At 37.9% G+C, this 21,533-nt stretch overlaps 1 protein-coding gene across 1 annotated transcript in view; it reads left to right on the top strand.

Moving 5' to 3' along the window:
- The window catches only part of MMS22L (MMS22 like, DNA repair protein), a 123,623-nt gene that overhangs the window by 13,829 nt on the left and 88,261 nt on the right, over positions 1 to 21,533 (top strand). The window contains exons 8-10 of the mRNA XM_056125206.1: positions 2,163 to 2,276; positions 4,185 to 4,361; positions 13,959 to 14,021. Of these exons, the coding sequence (XP_055981181.1) occupies positions 2,163 to 2,276; positions 4,185 to 4,361; positions 13,959 to 14,021 (354 nt within the window). The remainder of the gene's footprint in view (positions 1 to 2,162; positions 2,277 to 4,184; positions 4,362 to 13,958; positions 14,022 to 21,533) is intronic.

The following is a 21,533-nucleotide window of genomic DNA, read 5'->3' as shown; positions in this document are numbered from 1 at the left end:
ACTGTCTTTGTATTTTGGTCGCTGTTTCTTTTGAGGTGCAGAAGCTTTTTAGTTTAATATAGTCCCATTTGTTTATCTGTTTCCACTTGGTTGGTCAGTGGCATGTAATCTTTGAAGATACCGTTAGCGTCAATGTCGTGGAGGGTTTTGCCAACCTTGTCTTCAATGTACCTTATGGATTCCGGTCTGATGTTGGGGTCTTTAATCCATTTTGATCTTACTTTTGTACATGGTGTTAGGCAGAGATGTGAGCCCATTTTTTGGCATCTAGCTGTCTAGTTTTGCCAGCATCATTTGTTAAAGAGCCTTTCCTTCTCCACTTCACATTTCTTGCTCCCTTATCAAAGATTAGATGATCATATATTTGGGGGGAGATGTCAGTATATTCGACCCTGTTCCATTGGTCTGTGGCTCTGCCTATGTTCCACTACAATGCTATTTTAATTATTTCTGCTTTTTAGTAGAGTTTGAGATTGGGGAGGTTGATTCTTCACATTTTCTTTTTCCCAAGAATTGCTTTAGCTGTTCATAGGGGCTTATTGTTCCATATGAATTTCAGGAGTGTTTGCTCCATTTCTTTGAAGAATATCATGGGTATCCTTATAGGGATCACATTGTATATGCACAATGCTTGGGGGAGTATTGCCATTTTGACACTGTTAATTTTCCCAATCCATGAGCAGAGGATATCTTTCCATTTCCTCATGTCCTCCTGGGGCTGTAGCAACAGCGCAGCAAGTAAGGCATTTGCCTTACACCCAGCCAACATTGCCAACCCGAGTTTGATTCCTCCGCCCCTCTGGGAGAGCTTGGCAAGCTACCGAGAGTATCTCGCCCACACGGCAGAGCCTGGAAAGCTCCCCGTGACGTATTTGATATGCCAAACACAGTAACACTTATCACAATGGAGATGTTACTGGGCCCACTCGAGCAAATCCATGAACAACTGGAGGACAGTGATAGTGACATGCCCTCTTTTATTTCCTGAAGTAGCATTTCGTAGTTTTCTTTGTAAAGGTTCTTTACCTCCTTGGTTAAGCTGATTCCAAGGTACTTGATTTTCTGAGGCACGATTGTGAATGTGATTGCTTCTTTCATGTCACTTTGTTCTCATAATTTGTTTATAGGAAAGCCATGAACTTTTGGGTATTGATTTTATAGCCTGCAACTTTACTATACAAGTCTATTGTTTCTACGAGTTTTTTTGTAGAGGTTTTAGGGTTCTCTAAGTATAGTATCATATCATCTGCACATAGTGAGAGCTTGATTTCTTCCTTTCCTACCTGAATGACCTTAATATCTTTTTCTTGCCTAACTGCTCTTCCAAGTATTTCCAGTACAGAATTGGATAGAGTGGGCATCCTTGTGTCGTCCCTGATCTTAGAAGGAAGGCTCTTAGTTTTTCCCCATTGTGGATGATGCTTACCATAGGCTTGTGGTAGATGGTGATACCTTTTTTAACTAATGTTTTATTATAGTGTGCAGAGTTGAATAGTGACAAAGACCATAATTGCTAGTAACATCTCAAATATTTACTATATAGCTCTCTGGAGAGGAGTGATCATGAGGATTAAAGCACACATTTAATTTTCTCTGCTGCAGTTCTGTACTTTTAGTTTTAACATGGAACTTTAAAGATCAATGAAATGTAATGTTCTTTTTTTTTTTGCTTTTTGAGTCACACCCAGCAATGCACAGGAGTCACTCTTGGTTCATGCACTCAGGAATTACTCCTGGCGGTGTTCGGTGGACCATATGGGGTGCAGGGAATCGAACCTAGGTCGGCTGCGTCCAAAGCAAACGTCCTACCCGCTGTGCTATTGCTCCAGCCCCGAAATGTAATGTTCTTTAAAGTTCTTTAAAATTCTATAGGGCCAGCAGAGCAAGTACAGCTACTAGGGTACTTGCCTTGCAGGTTCAATCCCTGGCATCTTATGGTTCCCCAAGCATTGACAGAAGTGATTCCTGTTTGCAAAACTAGGAGTAAAACCTGAGCTTCTCTGTGTGTGTCCCCCCTCCAAATTCCAAAATAAATTAACTGTTCCATGTAGTTAACAATAAATTTAAAGTCATGTAAATAATGGTTTTAAAACATTGGGGCAAGCAATGGCATGTAAAATTTTGCATTCTTACTAGTAACTTGTTATGGATCTTTCCTGTAGGTTAGACCTTCTGAAGCATTAGTGAGTCACCATTGCCCATGTCCATGCATTAAAGAGTTATGGGTTCTACTTATTCATCTTCTTGACCACAGAAGTAAACGGTCTGTCTCAGAAGTAAGTTGTAGAATTGATATGTGTGTTATTGTTACAATTCTTATCATTGATTTTAAGTTTTTTTGGTTTTCTTCTAGGGGGCAATAGGGCACACTGGTTGTATTCAGCTGACTGCTCGCTTTGGGCTTGGGTCACACTCCTGGCAGTGCTTGAGGGCCCATATGCAGTGCCGGGGATCAAACTGAGGTGGGCTGCGTGAAATGAACATGCCTTAGTCCCTGTACTGTATTTGTAGCCTTTCTCAATTGTTTAGCGAAAAAATCTTACAGACTTCCTTCTCTGAATGAACTAGCACCATCAAAGAGAACAGTAAGAGAATGTTCTCTATTATGCTATATTAACTGAATTATGTCTTCTATCATTTCAATCCTATTATTAGAATAGGAATCATATATGAGGTATATAAGATTTGTCTCTTTTTTTTCTCAAATTCTTTTTGGTTCTATCAAGAACCTTATAGGCTAAAATATTTAATCCCTTAGAGTAATTTAATTTAGAAAATAGTTTAGAAATGTGGCAAATTTAGATTTCAGAAGAAATATAACCAGTTTCTATTTATCAGTTTCATAGTATCTTTTTTCGAGGAAGTAGAAGAAAAATGTGAAGGGAAAGATGGGGAAATTTTCTTTCATTTGAATTTTCTTCCATTTTCTTTCATTTGACCAAAGTCTTCAGAATGAGGTTTTAATTTGAGTTGTAGATAAGTAGAAAAAAGATAGTGAGAATAGCAAAAATTCATTATGAAGTGATACTTAGATACCTTATGATATATGAACAAGTACCTTTAAATGTTCATGAGAGTTTTTTCAGTTTTCCAGTTTGGAGTTTGGTTCCAGCTGTTTGATTTTAATAATGATTACTTTTTACAGGTTTAACGAGAACTATATTTTAAGCTCTTATTTTAGGAGTAAAATTACTAAGTGTAAGTAATCACATTTCTTAAGTATAAATTTAAGTTGTTTTTTTTAATTTTTATTAGTGAAACACCATGAGGTATAGTTGTAGACATTTTTGTGCTTGGATTTCAATTATACAATGAATGATCAAGTACCCATCCCTCCACCAGTGCCCAAATTTAAGTATTATTAATTTTTTTTCCCTCGCATTTTTCTCTGTAGTGATCTTAGCAAGATTTTTCCCTTAGTTGATGGGATATTTTCATATTGAAATGGTAGGTATCAATTTTTCAATATTTTGCAGATTATCTCTTTTTTTTCTTCCTTTTTTTGATGTTTAGAGCATACCTGGCAGTGCTTGGAGTATATTCCTGGCTCAGTGCTTGGAGTGCTCCTTTCTTGGAGGTGCTTCAGGGGACCACACATTACTGGGGATTGATCTTGAGACTCAAGCTCCAAAGCATATTCTAGCCCTTTGAGCTTACCTGGTGCTAAGGGGTTGCTCCTGGCAGTGCATAGGAGATTGTGTGGTGCTGAGGTTCGAACTTAGACCTCTCTCGTGCAAGAGGTTTCTTGTACTTGTTTCTTGAAACTCATGATTTTTCTTGTACTGTTTCTTGAAACTCATGATTTTTTAAAAATTTTTTTAATTTTGGAGTCACACCCGGCAATGCTCAGGGGTTACTCCTGGATCTGCGCTCAGGAATTACCCCTGGTGGTGCTCAGGAGACCATACAGGATGCTGGGAATCAAACCCGGGTCTGTTGCATGCAAGGCAAACTCCCGACCCGCTGTGCTATTACTCCAGCCCCATCTAAACTCGTGTTTTTTATTATTAACAGGTGTTTGTGTATGTCTTGCACATATATATACGCACATATACGTATATATACATTCATATGTTTTGTATTCTCCTTTATGTATGTTTTCTTATGGAAATGTGGGAAAAAACCTAAATCAGGAGTTTTTAAATGAGCATTTTAATTGAATCATATTTCCTCTCTTTTTATAGTCATTTTGGACCTGGTTGAATAAAGTACTGAAATCACTCTTTGAAAAATCAAGTGACCAAAGAAGACCTTCTCTTCCTGTAACTCAGCCCAGGGATCCATTAGGTTTTAGTTGGTGGATTATAACTCATGTAGCATCATTTTACCAGTTTGATCGCCATGGAACATCAGATGAAACAGTAAGATTTAATTTTTCACTATCACTATCACTGTCACCTCATTGTTCATCGATTCGCTTGAGCGGGCCCAGTAATGTCTTCATTTGTCCCTGTCACGTGCTAGTGTAGCCCGATGACATATTGGGGGCTCCTTCAGGATCAGGGGAATGAAGACCATTCATTGTTACTGTTTTTGACATATCGAGTACGCCACGGTTAGATTGTCAGGCTCTGCTGTGCGGGTGGGATACTCTCGGTAGCTTGCTGGGCTCTCCGAGAGGGATGGAAGCTTTTGGGGTAGCCTCTAATCACCTTTACGGGTGCTCATAGTCAGGCATATAGGTGGGTATGATACTCTCAGTAGCCTGCCGGCTTCTCTGAGAGTGAGAACTAGAGAATAAGAAGAGCTTGGTTTTAGAGTCACTGTATCCTGGCCATTGATGGGGTTACACGGCAGTTGGTGGGTATAATTGTCTAGCTACTGGAAGGTGGGGGAGCTGGGTGGAGGAGGCCCAGTCCCGAACCGAGCAGGCTTAGAGATCTCAGCCCCGGGTCCTGCACACCTGCGTTCCTCTGCCAGTTCCTTGTCCAAGCGTGTGGAGAGTGGTCTCAGCATGGCTTTGGCTGGGTCCCATAGGTCTTCAGCTGTTGGGGCTCTGCTCAGGGCGGAGAGGGAAATGCAATCTGCCCTCCTCCAAGGGGCCCTGGTGAGGACAAACTTTAAAAATTTATAAGTATTTTTTGTAGAAAAATTAGAAAGTAAATGAGCGGAAATATTAAAAATCAGATACCAGTGCTATAGAGGTTAGCTCAACTTCATTTTGAAACTTTGTAAAGTTTCTCAAAAATGGCAGTCTTAGCAAAGTTTTACAATTTAATTTGGTAAAGCGACTTACAGAAGATTTCAACACTACTCTTGGTCTTACTATTAGTTTTTGCCTTTCAGTATATTGCTTAAACTCTTGTAGTTCTTTGTTCTCTCAGTTATTTTGGGATTAGATTATTCAGAGGATTTTTTTTTTTTTTTTTTTTTTTTTTTCTTTTTGGGTCACACCCAGCAATGCATAGGGGTTACTCCTGGCTCTGCACTCAGGAATTGCTCCTGGTGTTGCTCAGGGGACCATATTGGATGCTGGGAATTGAACCCGAGTCAGCTGCATGCAAGGCAAATGCCCTACTCACTGAGCTATCACTCCAGCCCCTCAGAGAAATTTTTCTACATTTAAAATCTGTAAGATTACTAAAGATTAGAAAATATATATCTCTAGAAACATCAGTGGAATTTTTTAATTCAATAAAATTAAAGGCTCATCACAAAAATATTTTGTTAAATTATTTAAGTAACAACATGATTTCTTTCAAAACTTAGATGTTTTAGCTATTATTTTTATTTCTAGTAAGACAGTTTTTTTTTCTGGTAAACAGTTTTAAGATTAAGCCAGCCATTACATTTGTTTAATTAAAGCTCTAGTTGTTCATAATTTCTTTAATGTTACAGAATTATAACAATCCGTTACTTCCATAAAATAACATCAAGAATCTTGGAAGCCATAGGTTTCCGGCTTTTTAAATTCTTTTATTGGGAGTGGTTCCCATAACCAGATTTCTGGGTTTTAAGTTAGAAATCCTCATTTAGTAATCTGATAGGGAGTTGGAATTTTAGTTTTTAGAAAAGTATTTTAATCTTACTTATATAAAGTATAGGGACTAAGCTATTTTTTTTATGGAGCATTCTTTGTTGGACTTGACTCTTTGGAGTACCAAGTAGAGCTGAGAAATCATCCATGACCTCTGAAGGTAAATTGACATTGACATAGTATCATAGGTGAAAGGGCCAAGATGATTTAGAGGGTTCTAAATCATCCCTTTAATAATAAAAAGTCCTTTAGTAGATTCTAAGATAAAGTTGTCAGAACGTGCTCTAAGAAGCTTATACACATCTCTGTCTCAGTATTTGCATATATTTTTTTTCTTTTTTTATTAGTGAAACACCATGAGGTACAGTTATAGGCTTACAAATTTTGTGCTTGGGTTTCAGTTATACAATGATCAAGTGCCCATCCCTCCACCAGTGCCCGTCATCCATCACCACGGGTCCCAGCATCCCCTCCCACCCCTCATCCCCCCCCCCCCCCCCCCGTCATCAGTTTATTTAGAAAAGGCAATAAAGACCCTGAGACTATATTGAGTATGGTGCATGCCTTACACAAGGCTGACCCAGGTTTGATGTCTGTTCCCCTGAGTTCAGAGCCAGGAGAACCCCAAAGATGGCCAGTCTCCCGGTCCACCTCCCATAAAAGGCAATAAAATAAGCTAATAAGAGAAGAATGGTTTTTGTCTCTGTATGTGATTTCTCCTTACCATGTTGACGCATAGAATCCTATAGTACCCCTTTTGTTAATGCTTTTATTATTTTAGTAATTAGAATACCAAAACATTAAAAAGAACTTTTAAAAAAAGACCTGTAAGTAAAGTCTTTACATAGTTTAATTTTCCTTCCAACCCAATTCCTCCAAGTACCCATTTTTGATTTAGTCAATAGAAATATGGTAATTAGTACTTCTGCCTTCCTGTTGAGTGGCTATCATAATAATAGGGGCTGATGATATTGTTATTCTAATGAAACACCTGGAACCAATTGTTTTTTCTCCTGCTTCGGAGAACATGTTTTCAGTTTATTAATGCATTCTGAAATAGCAGAAACACAGTGAATAGTATATTCTTATAGTGATTGATACTGATCCTCAGATACTCCTAACATAGTAGGTAATCAAGCTACATTAATCTGTATCATTGCTATTCTTATTAATTCTGAACCACCCACAATTGAATTGTTGAAGTTAGTTTTTTATTTTTTACAAAGAACTCCATAGATTAATGCTTTTGTTAACTATGAATCAATATAGAAAATGAAATTTTTATAGTTAGAACTTAATATTTGTCCTTTAATATTTCCCAGCAATTTCTATGTGATTTTCTTTCGCCAAGATGCAAATTTTTAAAATCTTAATGATATGTTATTTGGAAAAACTTGTATGTGATAAAATAATAGTTATGTAATTAAATGTGTATATTACAGTTGACGACCTTCATTCATAAGTCCTCACAGCATCATAAGTATTTCTGTATTTCTTAATAGCTTTAAGAAAATTTAAATTCTTCAGATAAAATTTTCACTAGAAAGGGAAACTTGAGCATATTTTTAAGTGTTCTTTTTTTGAGTTTTAGTTTTTGTTTATAGTCCATACCCGTCCATGCTGAGCACTTATTCTTGTCTCTGCACTCAGAAACTACTCCTAGCTCGGGATCACATGGGGTGCTGAGGATAGAACCCCAGTGAGCTGCACAAGGCAAGCACCCTATCCACTGTACTATGGTTCCAGCCATGAGAATGTCAGTGAAGTGCTATAAGTAGGTGTGAGAGTAATGGTATATCCGTTTTGCAGAGAAACAGCTGTACATCATCACCTATTTTTTTTTTTCACATAGATGAGTTGATTTGGGGGTTCTCTTCCTGGTTGCCTCTTACAAGTAGACTTTTGTTTGGGTAATTTTGCACCAGTTCAGTTTTCCAGGGACAGACAGTCCCAGTTTATTTCCATTATCCCCCCTCATTCCATTTGGTCAGTTTTTCCTTCCATCATAGTCATCTCAGTTTGGTTTACATATCATGTAATTATTCTAATCTCTGAGCACAAAGGCCTATTGATTCATTTTCTCAGAGTCAGAAAAGTGATATAGGATGCTAATATGGTTCTGGAATGTAGTTAGGTCATAATTTTGAAAATTACCTAAACTCTTTTTCTCCTATTGTTGTATTAGCACACCCTGCTACCATAGAGAAAATGGTTATGCATTAAGCTTGCTTTATTCCACTAAAGAATAATCTGGGTATAAAAGGATGATATGAAGTTAAAATGGTTAGTCATATGTTCTGCAGCAGAGAAATATCTCCGTCTTGTGATAACAGTAGTGATATTTCAGTTTCTAAATGCAAACTGCTTTGCCCTGAAGGTTAATGTGAAATCTTTACATTTTAAATAGGTTTCAGATATGGCTAATTTTTTTAAGTTTCTATAAATTGGACTTTTGCAGCATGTGAATTTAAATCATAAAATTTGTCAATTTCTTAATACAGAACTAGAAGGAAAATTTGGTATCGCTCTTCTTGTTCTAGAGGATTTAAATTTCTATGTATTTTTGTTTAATGCTTTTTTTCCCCTTAAACTAAGTGAGAGTGTGTTATCCTTTCACAATCTTAGTCATCTACTTTTAAAGCAAATATCATTTAAAGAGGAAAATTAGTGGAGTTCATGTCCAATTCAATCAGCCTAATCAGTGGCTGAATAAATAACAGTATTCCTATAAATATATATATAAAAAAAAGGTGGGGGAGGAATACAAGGTCACAGAGAAAAAAAAGATAGAGGAAAATTACTTTTGGGCATTGCAGGGATCAGTTTAACAGTACTTTCCCATCTCAGAACATAGTGTAATCAGTCCGGCTAGCTAATGCTTGCCTTTGAGGTATCTGAAATGTTGGCTTCATAAAAGGTGTAAAATGTAACTTTAAAGTGAAAATTGTACCAGGTTGCCTAGTACTGCTAGAAGGGAGTCTAACTTTATACTTCTGGTCAAGAAATCACCTATGCTGATGTTTAAGTATATATCTTAATTGTATTGGGCTGGAGTGATAGAACAGCAGGCAATCTGCTTGCTTTGTGTGTGTCCAACCTATGTTCTTCTTTCTCTCTCTTTGTGTGTGTGTAGGGGGAGGGGGGCGGCACCACACACAGCAGTGTTGAGGGCTTACTTCTGTCTCTGCACTCGGGAATTACTCCTGGCAGTGCTTCGGGACCATTTGGGATGCTGTGGATCAGGCCCGGGTTGCCCTCGTGCAAGACAAGTGACCTACTCACTGTACTATTATTGCCCAGCCCTAGCCTGTGTTCTATCCTCAACACCCCGATATGGTCCCCCAAGCCCAGCCAGGAGCAATCCCTGAGCTTAGAGCAGGAGTAAGTCCAAATACAGCCACAAGTCACCAGAAAACCAAAAGAGAAAACAACGATATACATATATATGTATATATGTGTATAAATATGCATAGATATGTGACATTGCCAACTGATGACTTCCTTTTTAATTGGTTGAATTAAGTTACTTAGAATTTAGTAGGAAAAATGGTGACATAAAGTTGTTTTTCTATGGAAAAAAATTCCAAATCCCTTTGATACATACCTATTCTTTTTACTCAAACTTGATTTTGGAAAGACGCAATTGCCAATCTTTCCTTAGAATTATGATTTCTTTTTGTTTTAGGTAGTAGCCACTGATCGATAGAGTCAAAATCTTTTGAATAATAATTCTGTCACTCTATAATTCACGTGATTTAGATGCCTTGATACTGTAAAACAACTGAAATATATCCATTAGTACTATTAAATTATAAAACAAAATATATCAAGTTTGTCATGTCCTACTTATTTGACAAAAAAAAAACCTAGGAATTTTAATGGTGATATTTTCTTAGTAAAAAAATCACATAAATGTGAATTGTTGAAAGGTAGGGAATGCTTGTTAAGAGAAGGAAATTTAGTTAATTACAGCAAGACATAATGGAAAGAACACTGGCACTGGGGTTGGAGAGATTGTATAGTGTGCAGGGTGCTTGCCTTAGACAGTGATCAATCTGGGTTCAATCTGGGTTCAACCACATATGGTCCCTTGAGTTCACCAGAAGTGATCACTAAGTATGGAGTGGGGAGTATGCCCTGAGCACTGCTAGGTATGGCCCAAAAATTCAAAGAAAAGAAATAAGAGAAAAACAGAATACTGAACTTTGAGGGACCAAAATTTTGCTTGGGCTTAATTTTGATACTTGTGGAATGGATAATATATAAAAACTAACACTGTGTGTGTAACTGCTGGGCTGAGTGATGAGTCTGGCCAAAGTGCCTGCCTAATAAGTGTACCTGAGCCTGGGAGTTATATCACTGGTGTCACTGCTCAACCCAAACTCCTTCCTGGCAGCTCTTCTTTCTGTGCTCTCGAGCGCTGCATGCTGGATGTACTTCAGCCAGATGTTTCGATCACCACCATAGCCACAGGGTGTGACCCCTGGCAAGCTGCACAGCTTAGATGATGTGTGAGCACTGGGGTCCTGAACTGGGGCCCCTAGCAAACGTGTGTGTGTGAGCTCTGCAACTTAAAGGATGATGACCCCATTGAGAGCCAGAGCCAAGTCTGTCAGCAATACAACCTCTTGTGTGAGTACAGCTAAAAGTGCAAGTACCACATCTGAAAGGTGTATGACCCCAACTTATGGCAGCAGCAGTGGCAGCATAGGGAAGGGAACACGGGTGGATATAATTGCAGCCAGCCTGCATCATCAGTTATAATACAATATACAGACAGTTAAGTCAGTATGCTGCTCTGGTTATGCTTGATGTTCCAGGGACCCAGACCTCTTTGGACAAAGCTAAAGGACATTCTTTCCTGATAAATGCTTGACATTTGCTTTATTTATGTAAATATATTTTTATAGATTCAGCAATTTTTTAAAAATTGTTTTTTTGGCCACACTCTGATGTTCAAGGGTTACTACTGGCACTGTATTCAGGAATCACTCCTGTCGGTGCTGGAGGACCTTATGGGATGCTGGGGATTGAACCCAGGCCAGGTACAAGGCAAACTCCCTACCTGCTGTACTTTGCCTCTGGTCGAAAAACTTAGTAATTCTTCGGGAGGGATTGGGGGGTGGGAGGGATACTGGGACCCGTGGTGGAAAATGGGCACTGGTGGAGGGATGGGTACTTGATCATCGTATAACTGAAACCCAAGCACAAAAATGTGTAAGTCTACAACTGTACCTCATGGTGTTTCACTAATAAAAATTTTAAAAAAAAAGGATAGAAGATTTGATGGCTTAAAACAAACATTTATTGGTTGCCCCCCACGAGTGGCTCTCCAGCACGGCCATGGCACCAGAGGCACACGGACCTAATCCGGAGCCCAGCAGCTTGCAGCAGAAATGTGAATGGACTATGCGTTAAACTATGGTGCCATACCCCCTTGGGAGGGAAAGGGTGTCTGTCCCTTCTGCCTTTTTCCTCCACTGCAGCATGGTGGCCTCCACCTCAGAGCTTATTGGAAAGCCAGGTATAAGCCAGCGGTTATGGGGCAACTGCAGCCTCATGGGATGGGAGACGAAATTGGCTCGTCCTTCACGCCCTACTGAGGCCACAAGTTGCACCCCACGAACGGCTCTCCGGCATGGCCATGGCACCAGAGGCACAGAAACCAATCTCCTAATTATCTGACTCTTGACAGAAATCCCTCCAGACTTAATTAGTAAAATATCAAAAATCCAAAATCATATGGTTTTCATAACCAGCAATAGAAAACAAATTATTTCACAATGCCTTTTCAGCAATTCTGATTGTTGGGGGAAATTTCAAACATTAATGGTCATCTTTTGTTGAAATAATGAATGTAAATCAAAATAGAGAGAGAGTTAAGTAGAAATTATCTGCCTCACAGGCATTGAGAGGGGGCGTATATTGGGGTTCTTGGTGGTGAAAATTAATTACTGATGAAGGGAAGGGAGTTTGATCATTGTATGGCCGAGACTTAAACCTGAAAGCTTTATAACTTTTCTCACAGTGATTCAATAAATAATTTTTTTTAAAAAATTTATTATCTCACACAGAGTCAGGCACCAATAGGTACTTAGTTGTGTGGTTGTGGCTCAGATTAGGGGTTTCAGTCTCAGAAGACTTATTTGCTTAACTGAATACACCTCGAGGATTCAATTCTGGATTCAATTATTTTCTACCATATAGGCAGAAGACTTTAGTTACTTAGCATGTAGAGCCTTTCAGGCCTTTTTGCAACATAGTTTGGCTTTTCTTCTCATAGAGCCTGGAAAGCTACCGAGAGTATCCCGCCTGCATGGTAGAGCCTGGCAAGCTCCCCATGGCATATTTGATATGCCAAAAACAGTAATAATAATGGACCTCATTCCCCTGACCCTGAAAGAGCCTCCAATAGGGCAGTGTTTGAAAGGATGAGTAAAGAGAGGCTGCTAAAATCTCAGGACTGGGATGAATAGAGACATTACTGGCACCCACTCGAGCAAATCGATGAACAGGATGACAGTGATACAGTGAATATGGCTTTTCCCAGGAGTCAACTGGAGGAAGTGTCTCAAGTTCTAGTCATGAAACTCATTGTCTTTTTTTGTGTGTGGGGAAAGGGGATGGGGGAGACACCCAGCAATGTTCATAGGTTACTTACTTTACTTACTCCTAGCTCTGTACTTAAGAATTACTCAGTAATTCCCGAGGAGTCAAATGGTATGCCAGGGATTGAACCCGGGTCATCTGTGTGGACGGCAGACACCCTACCTGCTGTGCTGTCAGGTCCCAAACTTCATTGTCTTCTAATCTTTGAAGTGGCAGATTGTCACTCAGTATTGATACGCTAATAATGACAAACCAGTAAACATATGTTGTGGGAAGGGAAAATGAAGAGTAAGAACAACAGTATGCAAAAGTCATCAGGGGGCCATGTTATAGAATTGTTATCATAGTCCTAGTCATTTAGACTCTTACTGAGAAAAGTCTGTGTGTGTGTTATGGGTGGTGGGGTTTTGTTTTGTTTTTTTTCACTTTTGCGATACAAGATATGGAACTCAGGTCATCATATATGCAAGGCATGTGATCTTCCAATGAACATCTCCCTGCTGCCTAAGCTAGTGTTTTTATATAGTTGACATTTTATAGGAATATCATCCAGTCATTTAAAATCAAAATTATTGGTAGACTTTTGCCTGATCTGTTCCTTTTGAAATATGTAGTCGCTGTTACAGGCATAATAGAGTAGGGTAAGTTCTTTGTTTTTGAGGTTTTCAGGTTTCTTGTTTACTTGTTGCTCCCTCTTCTCCTTGTCAGAAAACTATTTGTTTTATGCCTTTTCTTTGAGGCACTTTGTTTTTGATCAGTATATGGCCAAACCTTTAAAAACTTAGTATCGTGAAAATTGAATATCCTGTAAGAAAGATCTCTAGGCTTTTCTGTCCTTGGGAAAATGAAGTTGGTTGTTGTGTTGTGCTTAAGCATTTGTAAAATATTTTGGCTTGGTGAAAATCCTTTAGGCTCTCTTCCACATTTGTGGGGAACTTCCAGATAGTAAATATTGGCAGATAAATGACCATTTCCAAATAAGGTAGCGCTGCATAAAATTTTCTTTATTTTCTGAAAATTTCTATCCTTTTTTGCTAACATAGGCTTTGCTCAGGGAATTATGAAGAAAATGAAGAAAAAAACTGTTGAGAAAGCATTGAAGAAGGACTAGTACTCAGCTTAAAAATGCCATAAACTTTTTTTTTTTTACTGAGTATTTTTGACAGCTTAAATATTTGTTAAAACACTTTGGATTTTATAGAAGCACCACTATTCCCTACCCATCTGTAAACTCATTGTTAAACATTCAAGAAACTAATGATTTCTAATTACATAGAAAATGTTTATACTTCCCACTTAACTTATATTACCATGATTTAAAATATATGCATAATTAAGATATTTTGTTACAGTAATTTTTCCTTCTTTCTAGAGACACATGGAATCAAATTGGAACTTTGTAGAAGAACTGCTCAAGAAGTCCGTTAATGTTCAGGTATTCTTTATTTTACTTTCTCTTTTTTTTTTGTTTTTGTTTTTTTGAGGCATACCCACTGATGTTCAGGAGCTGTTCCCAGCTCAGTACTTGGTGGATCATGTGTGTTGCCAAGGATTGAACCTGGGCTTCCTGCATGCAAGGAATTCACTGAGCTGTCACCTCAGTCCCAGGTATACATTTAAAGTGAGATAATTTGTAGTCTTCACTAAATTTTTTTGTTAGAGTTTGTGTATGTGTGTGTGTGTTGTATTTAAATAAGAACCTAAGTGACTGATGGGGCCGGAGCAGTAGTCCTGCAGGTAGGGTGCTTGTCTTGCATGCAGCTGACCTGGGTTTAATCCCTAGCATCTTATATAGTCCCCTGAGCACAGCCAGGAAAATGGCATAGCCAAGATTAAGCCCTGAGCAGGGCTGGATGTGGTCCAAAAGCAAAAAAAAAAAAAAAAAAAAGACCTAAGTGTCAGTTAGTGGGGTCCCCAAGAAATGGAATGATGGGTAAGGTACTTAAATGGTTGACCTGATTTTGATCCCTGGCATCCCGTTTGCTTCCCTGAGCACAGTTGTCAGGTATGCCCTCTAAACCCATGCCTCCCCCCCAAAAAAAATGTATTTAAATGACTTAAAATGATTTAAGCATAAGCAACAAACTTAGTTTCTTTATTAGGAATCTTTTGGTAGAATTACTGCTTTTTGTTAATGAAGGGTCATTGAACAATTCTATTAGTCACTATCCTTTGAAGATTTTTATTTTTAACACTAAATTGTCAGCTAAAGGACAAAGATCATTATCCTAGTGGGTGACTTTGATAGAATATATTCAAATAAGTAGTAGATACTTCAGTAATATAAGCCATTCCTTGACTGTATGATATCAGGTCTAGTCTAGGAGACATGATGAGGGAGATAGTCAGGGGCATTGGAAATTCAGCTGTATCCTCATCACAGCAGGAAGGTGACTTGCCTTGCTGAGCAATTTGTCTTACAGGCTTGAATCATACCCTTAACTGATAAGGTCCTGGTTTCCGAGCACTCATTTTATATGTTATCATTTTTCTTTCTCCAGAACTGTTAATGTAGTGCTTCATGGCCCAGAGGTCAGATTTGACCTCCTTTTAAAATAGTTTTAAATGTGCTGTTTATCACATCTTTCAACACGTTGCATTGTATTTCTGTAAAGTTTTGTAACATAATTTATGTCAGTTTAAGGGAAAACTTTAGGAAAGAACATTTTTGAATTTTTTGGAGTTTTCTTTTAGAAATAAAGATCATCAAATTGGAGAGGAATTTTAAAAAATATGATAGTGCAGGATTGTTCTCTGTACACTCAGAGGCATACACAAAAATATACAAATACATACACGTAATAATTTGTAGCCATATGTTAAATCATTTTATGAACTTGAAATTTTCTTTTTCCTTTTTTCTGTTTTAACTATTATGTTGAGGTAAACACAAAAATATATTTTTTAAAACACATATTTTTAAATTATGAGCTGATAAGAATTCTTGGTTTGAATGACATGGATCTTAACACATGTAAATTGTCAAAGAATGAGGAGTGCCGTTTTGCTTTTAATTGTATTAAAATGAAGAAAAAGCTTTTATCTGCTACCATTACGTCAGTTAGGTTGGCTTTGCGGTTTTTGAGAATTTATTGATTTAGAAACTCTCACATGCCTTTTTACTTCAAGGATATGGTTATTATTGTTCATAGCATCATTTAAGACAATTAGCTATTAATGTTTTAACGTGACTGAAAAATATACTATTTAAATTTTCAGTTTAACAGTGACTTTGTTTATGGCTTTGTTCAGCTAGATTTTGTAATAGAATATTTCTTGAGGCTCTGAACAATCATGAAAGCGTGTGTATGTAATATAATATTAAGAATTAAACAGGATAATTTTTTTTCACTTCTTTTCCATAGAAAAATCTGTCTTTTGGACTGAGAGATTGAAAATCCTCTTTAACACTTTAGCTGTTGGAAAATTAGTTCTATTTTTCCTTTATTATGGTACCTTTGAAGTTCTAATTTTTAATGAAGCAGACTTGTTGGCTTGAAAGCAATTTTTAATAGTTGGGATATTTTGCTCATGATATGATAAAGCAGTATAATTTTATGATACAACTAGTTTTTTAGTAATATCAAATAAGGCCTTTATTTGTGGTTTGTTTTTTGGGCTATACTTGCTGGTCAGGGCGCCACTGCTGGCGGTGCTTGGGGGACCATGCTGGGGTTTGAACCTGGATTGTCTCTGTGCATTTTTGAGCTCAACCTGTTGAGCTTTCTCCCCAGTCCCAGTAATGCTTTTTTTTTTTTTCATTTAAGAAAGTTATAAAGCTGATCATGGTTAACTTTCAGTCATACAGTGTTCTAACACCCATCCCTCCACCAGTGTATATTACCCACCACCAATGTTCCCAGTTTTTTTTCCCACACCCTTCCCCCAGCCTGTCTCTATAGCACTTTCTCTCTCTCTCTCTCTCTCTCTCTCTCTCTCTCTCCTCTCTCTCTCTCTGTCTCTTTGTCTCTCTCTGTCTCTCTGTCTCTGTCTCTCCCCCCGCCCCCACCGCCGCCTTGGGAGATTATAATTTGCAATATAGGTTCTGAGAGGTTATCATGTTTGTTCCTTTACCTGTTTTCAGCACACAGTTCTTATCCAGAGCATTTCCAAATATGTTTGTCATGGTGGTCCCAATTCTGCCTTCGCCAGAATTTGAGGCAGGCTTCCAACCATGGACCAATTATCCTGGTCCTTGTTTCTGCTTTTCTTGGGTATTAGTCTCATATGATGTTTTTTTATCCCACAAATGAGTCCAATTATTCTATGTCTATCCCCTTTCTTCTGACTCATTTCACCCAGCGTGATATTCTCTATGTCCATCCATTTATAAGAAATTTTATTTTATTTTATTGTATTTTATTTTATTTTTTGCTTTTTGGGCCATACCCAGTGATGCTCAGGGGTTAGTCCTGGTTCTGCACTCAGGAATTACTCCTGGTGGTGCTTGGGGATCATATGGGATGCTGGGGATCGAACCTGGGTCAGCCGCATGCAGGACAAATGCCCTATCCACTGTACTATCTCTCTGGCTGCACCATAACTTTAATTTTCCCTATCAGCTCATAGTATTCCATTTTGATGGTTTATTTTATTGTTATTATTATTATTTTTGCTTTTTGGGTCATACCCAGCTATGCTCAGGGGTTACTCCTGCCTCTGCACTCGGGAATTACTCCTGGCAGTGCTTGGGGAACCATAGGGGATGCTGGGAATTCAACCCGGGTTGGTCGCATGCAAGGCAGACGCCCGCCCCACTCTATTATCACTCCTGTTCTATTTTGAATATAAGTAACCCTTGGTCCATCAAACATCCTGGTCCATCTGATTAGACATTTCTTAGGATGTGGGATTTTCAGTACTAAAAACAAGAACAGTCATGACAAAATGGGCTGAATCAAGCCAATTACCTATCACCTTACAAGAAGAAAAACTATAGTTAATCTCAGAGACTCTCCGTGGATTTAGGCCTAACATAATAAAGGCAGAGCATTATCTTTTCTGTGACAGAAGTTGTGTTAATATGCAAAAAAAGTAATACATTCTCTCTACAGTAGAAATCTTTCAATTTTATCATGCCTTGGTTGTTTCAAGTTATATTTTATAAGTAGTATGGAACTGTTTCATGAAGTTCTTGAAACCAATTTTGTGGGTGCAGTAGGTGGTCATAAAAAATAAATAATGTGGATAGAGTTACCAGTTTGATTATATCAGTTTTCCCCCATTGAGGTAAATTAAAATCTGGCCATGCTCATTTGTTTTGACTTGTTCTCCCACAGTAAGAGTCCATTCTCAATATTTAAAAAACTTGTATTTCACATATAGAATAGGCTTAAAATAGAATTGGTAGGCACTTTGCTGTAGTTTTTAATTAAGAAAATAATGTTTAAGGTTTTTTTTTTCCTAGCCAGAGACGACCATCCATAAATAAGCCTTAAGCTTGGTTCATAAAGAGAACATATATTATTTACTTTTACCTAAATAGGTAAATTGAATAAGTAAGGATTTTCTCAGAAAAGGTTTAAAGAGATAATTCTACTTAACATTTGTGATTCCTAACAGAAACATTTATTCTTCTACCTTTTAAGCAGCATCTTTGTTTCCATCTGAAAAGGGAGATTTTTCGTATTAAACATCTGCTTTGTAATGTTCAGTTATTTTTTGAGATCAGAGAAACAGTTTCTAATAAATGTTGTAGAAGGATATACGAAGAAATCCTAAGTAAGCCTAATATTTTTCATTGCATTCCTTCTCTTTTCTGTGCTTACTTAGAAGTATAATGCTCTCAGCCATGATTGTTTTTCCTTTTAGCCTCAACATTATTTTTATATATATATATATATATATCTGGAATAGTTTAGTTTCCCTTCCACAAAAACGCAAGACCCTCATTTTATATATAAATAGGTCATATCTGAGTGCTGGCATGAATATGGATTTTTTGTGCCTTGTTTCTTTTTGACTGACATCACTCAATTTTATTTGCTTCATTTCTCCCTGATTACCGTATCCCATTTGTTGCTAGAGAAAATACTGTGATTGGGTTTTTTTTTTTCCCCTCTACCTGTTTCATTATAGGTTCCAAATTCATTGGTCTGTAACTTTGCACGATTTGGAGATCTTCTAAGAACAAAGCTACCAGCTAGCTACCTGAGATTGCTGTCTTACAAACTGATGAAGTACCTGTTCATACAGTCTATTCTTTTTGGGCTGAGAAGATAAGATAGTACAGGGGTATAGTGTGTGCCTTGCACTGGCAGACCAAATTAGATTTCCAGCACTGCATGTGGTTAACTGAGCATAGCCAGTAGTAAACCCTGAATACTTCTGGTTATAGACCCAAAGCCAGAGAACAAAACCAAAAATCAAACTAAGTTTTACTCTTTTCCCCAGGTACTAGCCCAGACAGCCTTGCAGCAGGAAATAGAAATTTCAACTTTCTTATCTAACCCTAAAAACAACTGTAGTTGAGCAACTATCAGTTAGTATTTAGCTTACAATTAAAATGTATTCTTCTGGTGGTTCTTAATCACATCTGATTAAATTGTCATTTCTATAGTATAATTAAGCCAGAGCAATAGTAAATTTTTATTTTAGTTTTATAAAAAAATTTAGAAATACCCATACGTATTTAACATGGCCTAAATTTGACCCTTCAAAATAAAACTAGGAAATTTTTCTTTCTTTTGAAAAAAAGGAAGTTATAGCAGAGATCCGGAGGAGCAGGTCTATGAGATATTTTATATTATTCAATAACTTGTTTATATATGCAAAGCGTAGAGGATATGTCCAGAGTACAAGCATCTAAGGTCTGGTGAGGTAAGGTAGCGTGGCTGTTGGGACTGAAACAGGCAGGTGTAAGATTGTGTATGGAAAAGACCTTCTAGAACTCAAATTGGAGAGCATGAATTTAGCTATCAATAATCAAACCTCTTGGTTTAGGTAGATCTTAACACTTACAATTTGATATATTAGCATATGGTTAATATTATTTATTCTGCTGCGTTATTATATAATCATAAAAGAATCAACATTTGTTCTAAAAGTTCATTTCTCTCCTTGATAATGAATAGCTAACAGTTGCAGCCACTCTTCTTAATATTTACTGTACCTTCTTTTTTCTTATGCTTATGACCATCTTATGAAAATATTGTTTATATATTAAGCAACTGGGACCCAGAAAGGTTTAGAAACTTATCCACATGCACCCAACTAACAGGATAGGAAATGACAGGACTGGTATTACTGTACATGTTATTTCTTAAAGCATTTGTGGCACCGGAACCCAGACCCGTTTGTTCAGAAGGGTGGAAGCTCTGTGATGGACCAAACACTCTGCTAGCTCTTGGGAACATTATTTCAGTACAGAGAGAGCTCATAGATAAAAAGTAGACAAATATTAAGTTTATCATGACGGCTGGTATGGTGCAGGTGTATCTGTGTGTGCAAATGGATTGTAGAGAAAATTCTTACTTAGTGCAAAAGGAAGCTCTTTTGTCCTTTAATCTTCAGTACTTGCCAACGAGTAATTTAAAGAGTTAAAACCCTGATAAAACAATGCTCATGAAACTGCTGAGATAGTATAGGAGTTCAGGTACTCGCTTTGCATGAGGATGACCCTGATTGACTTTCAGGCAATAGATAATGGTCCTCCAAGCCCTGCCAGGAATTACCCTGGAGTACAGAGCAAGGAACAGTTCTTGAGCATTATTGGAAGCAACCCAAATTCTCCCCCACCCTATCCCAGAGTGTGCTAATGTTTGGTTCACTCTAATTTCACCGAAATATTTAGAGCCAAGATCACTGTTTTGTTTTGTAGTCTTATATTACTGTTGTTACTTATCCCAGTGTTACCATATTTTAAAAATCCAATCTCTGAGATTCCAGTCATATTCTCTTGCACTTGCATCCTATGGTTATGCTATTTCATTTTTCTTTTCATTTTTCTTCTGCTATCACCTTTTCAGTTTTTTGTCTTCCGTGTCAACACTTGTCTCCACATTATATATTACACAAATATTTATAGTAATCATATCATCAGAACTAAATCCCAGGCTTTCCCAGTTTTAAATTTGATAAAAAGTATCGTCTTTCCTCCCACTCTGCTGAATAAAATCATATTCTCATCTTATTGACTGATCTGACCTTAAATTTTTGCTCATAAATCTCAAATTGCAGTCTTCTTCTTAATGTTCTTTCTAATGTTTTCTACTTTCCAAAATGATTTACTTTACATTTTCTTTTTGATACATAGTTCAATACTTGTACTGCCCTAGTCAACTAAGCTAAATCATCATACTTCACTAAATTTTTGGAAAAAAATGGACTGTTGATCAGTTGAGAACCTCTTTATCTTTGTACTTTTAAATCTCCCATTGTGTCTGCTTAGTACTTGATTTCTCAATCTGCTTTTGTGACTCTATAAGTACACTTTTTAAAGTAAAGTAAAGTAAAGGCCCTCCCGTTGTTCATCGATTTGCTCGAGCGGGGCCAGTAACGTCTCCATTGGAGACTTTGTTGTTACTGTGTCTGGCATATCGAATATGTCACGGGGAGCTTGCCAGGCTCTGCCATGCGGGCGAGATACTCTCAGTAGCTTGCCGGGCTCTCCGAGAGGGGCGGAGGAATCGAACTCGGGTTGGCCATGTTGGCTGCATGCAAGGCAAACGCCCTACCGCTGTGCTATCGCTCCAGCCCAAAGGGTAAAGGCCCTCCCATTGATCATCGATTTGCTCGAGCTGGCCCAGTAATGTCTCCATTGGAGACTTTTTTGTTACTATGTCTGGCATATGGAATACGTCACGGGGAGCTTGCCAGGCTCTGCCGTGTGGGCGAGATACTCTCCATAGCTTGCCGGGCTCTCCGAGAGGGGCGGAGGAATCGAACTCGGGTCGGCCATGTTGGCTGCGTGCAAGGCAAACACCCTACCGCTGTGCTATCACTCGGC

Source organism: Sorex fumeus, unplaced genomic scaffold, assembly GCF_029834395.1.
Source record: "Sorex fumeus unplaced genomic scaffold, SorFum_2.1 ptg000054l, whole genome shotgun sequence".
Classification (NCBI taxonomy): domain Eukaryota; kingdom Metazoa; phylum Chordata; class Mammalia; order Eulipotyphla; family Soricidae; genus Sorex; species Sorex fumeus.
This window is presented reverse-complemented; position numbering and strand designations above follow the sequence as displayed.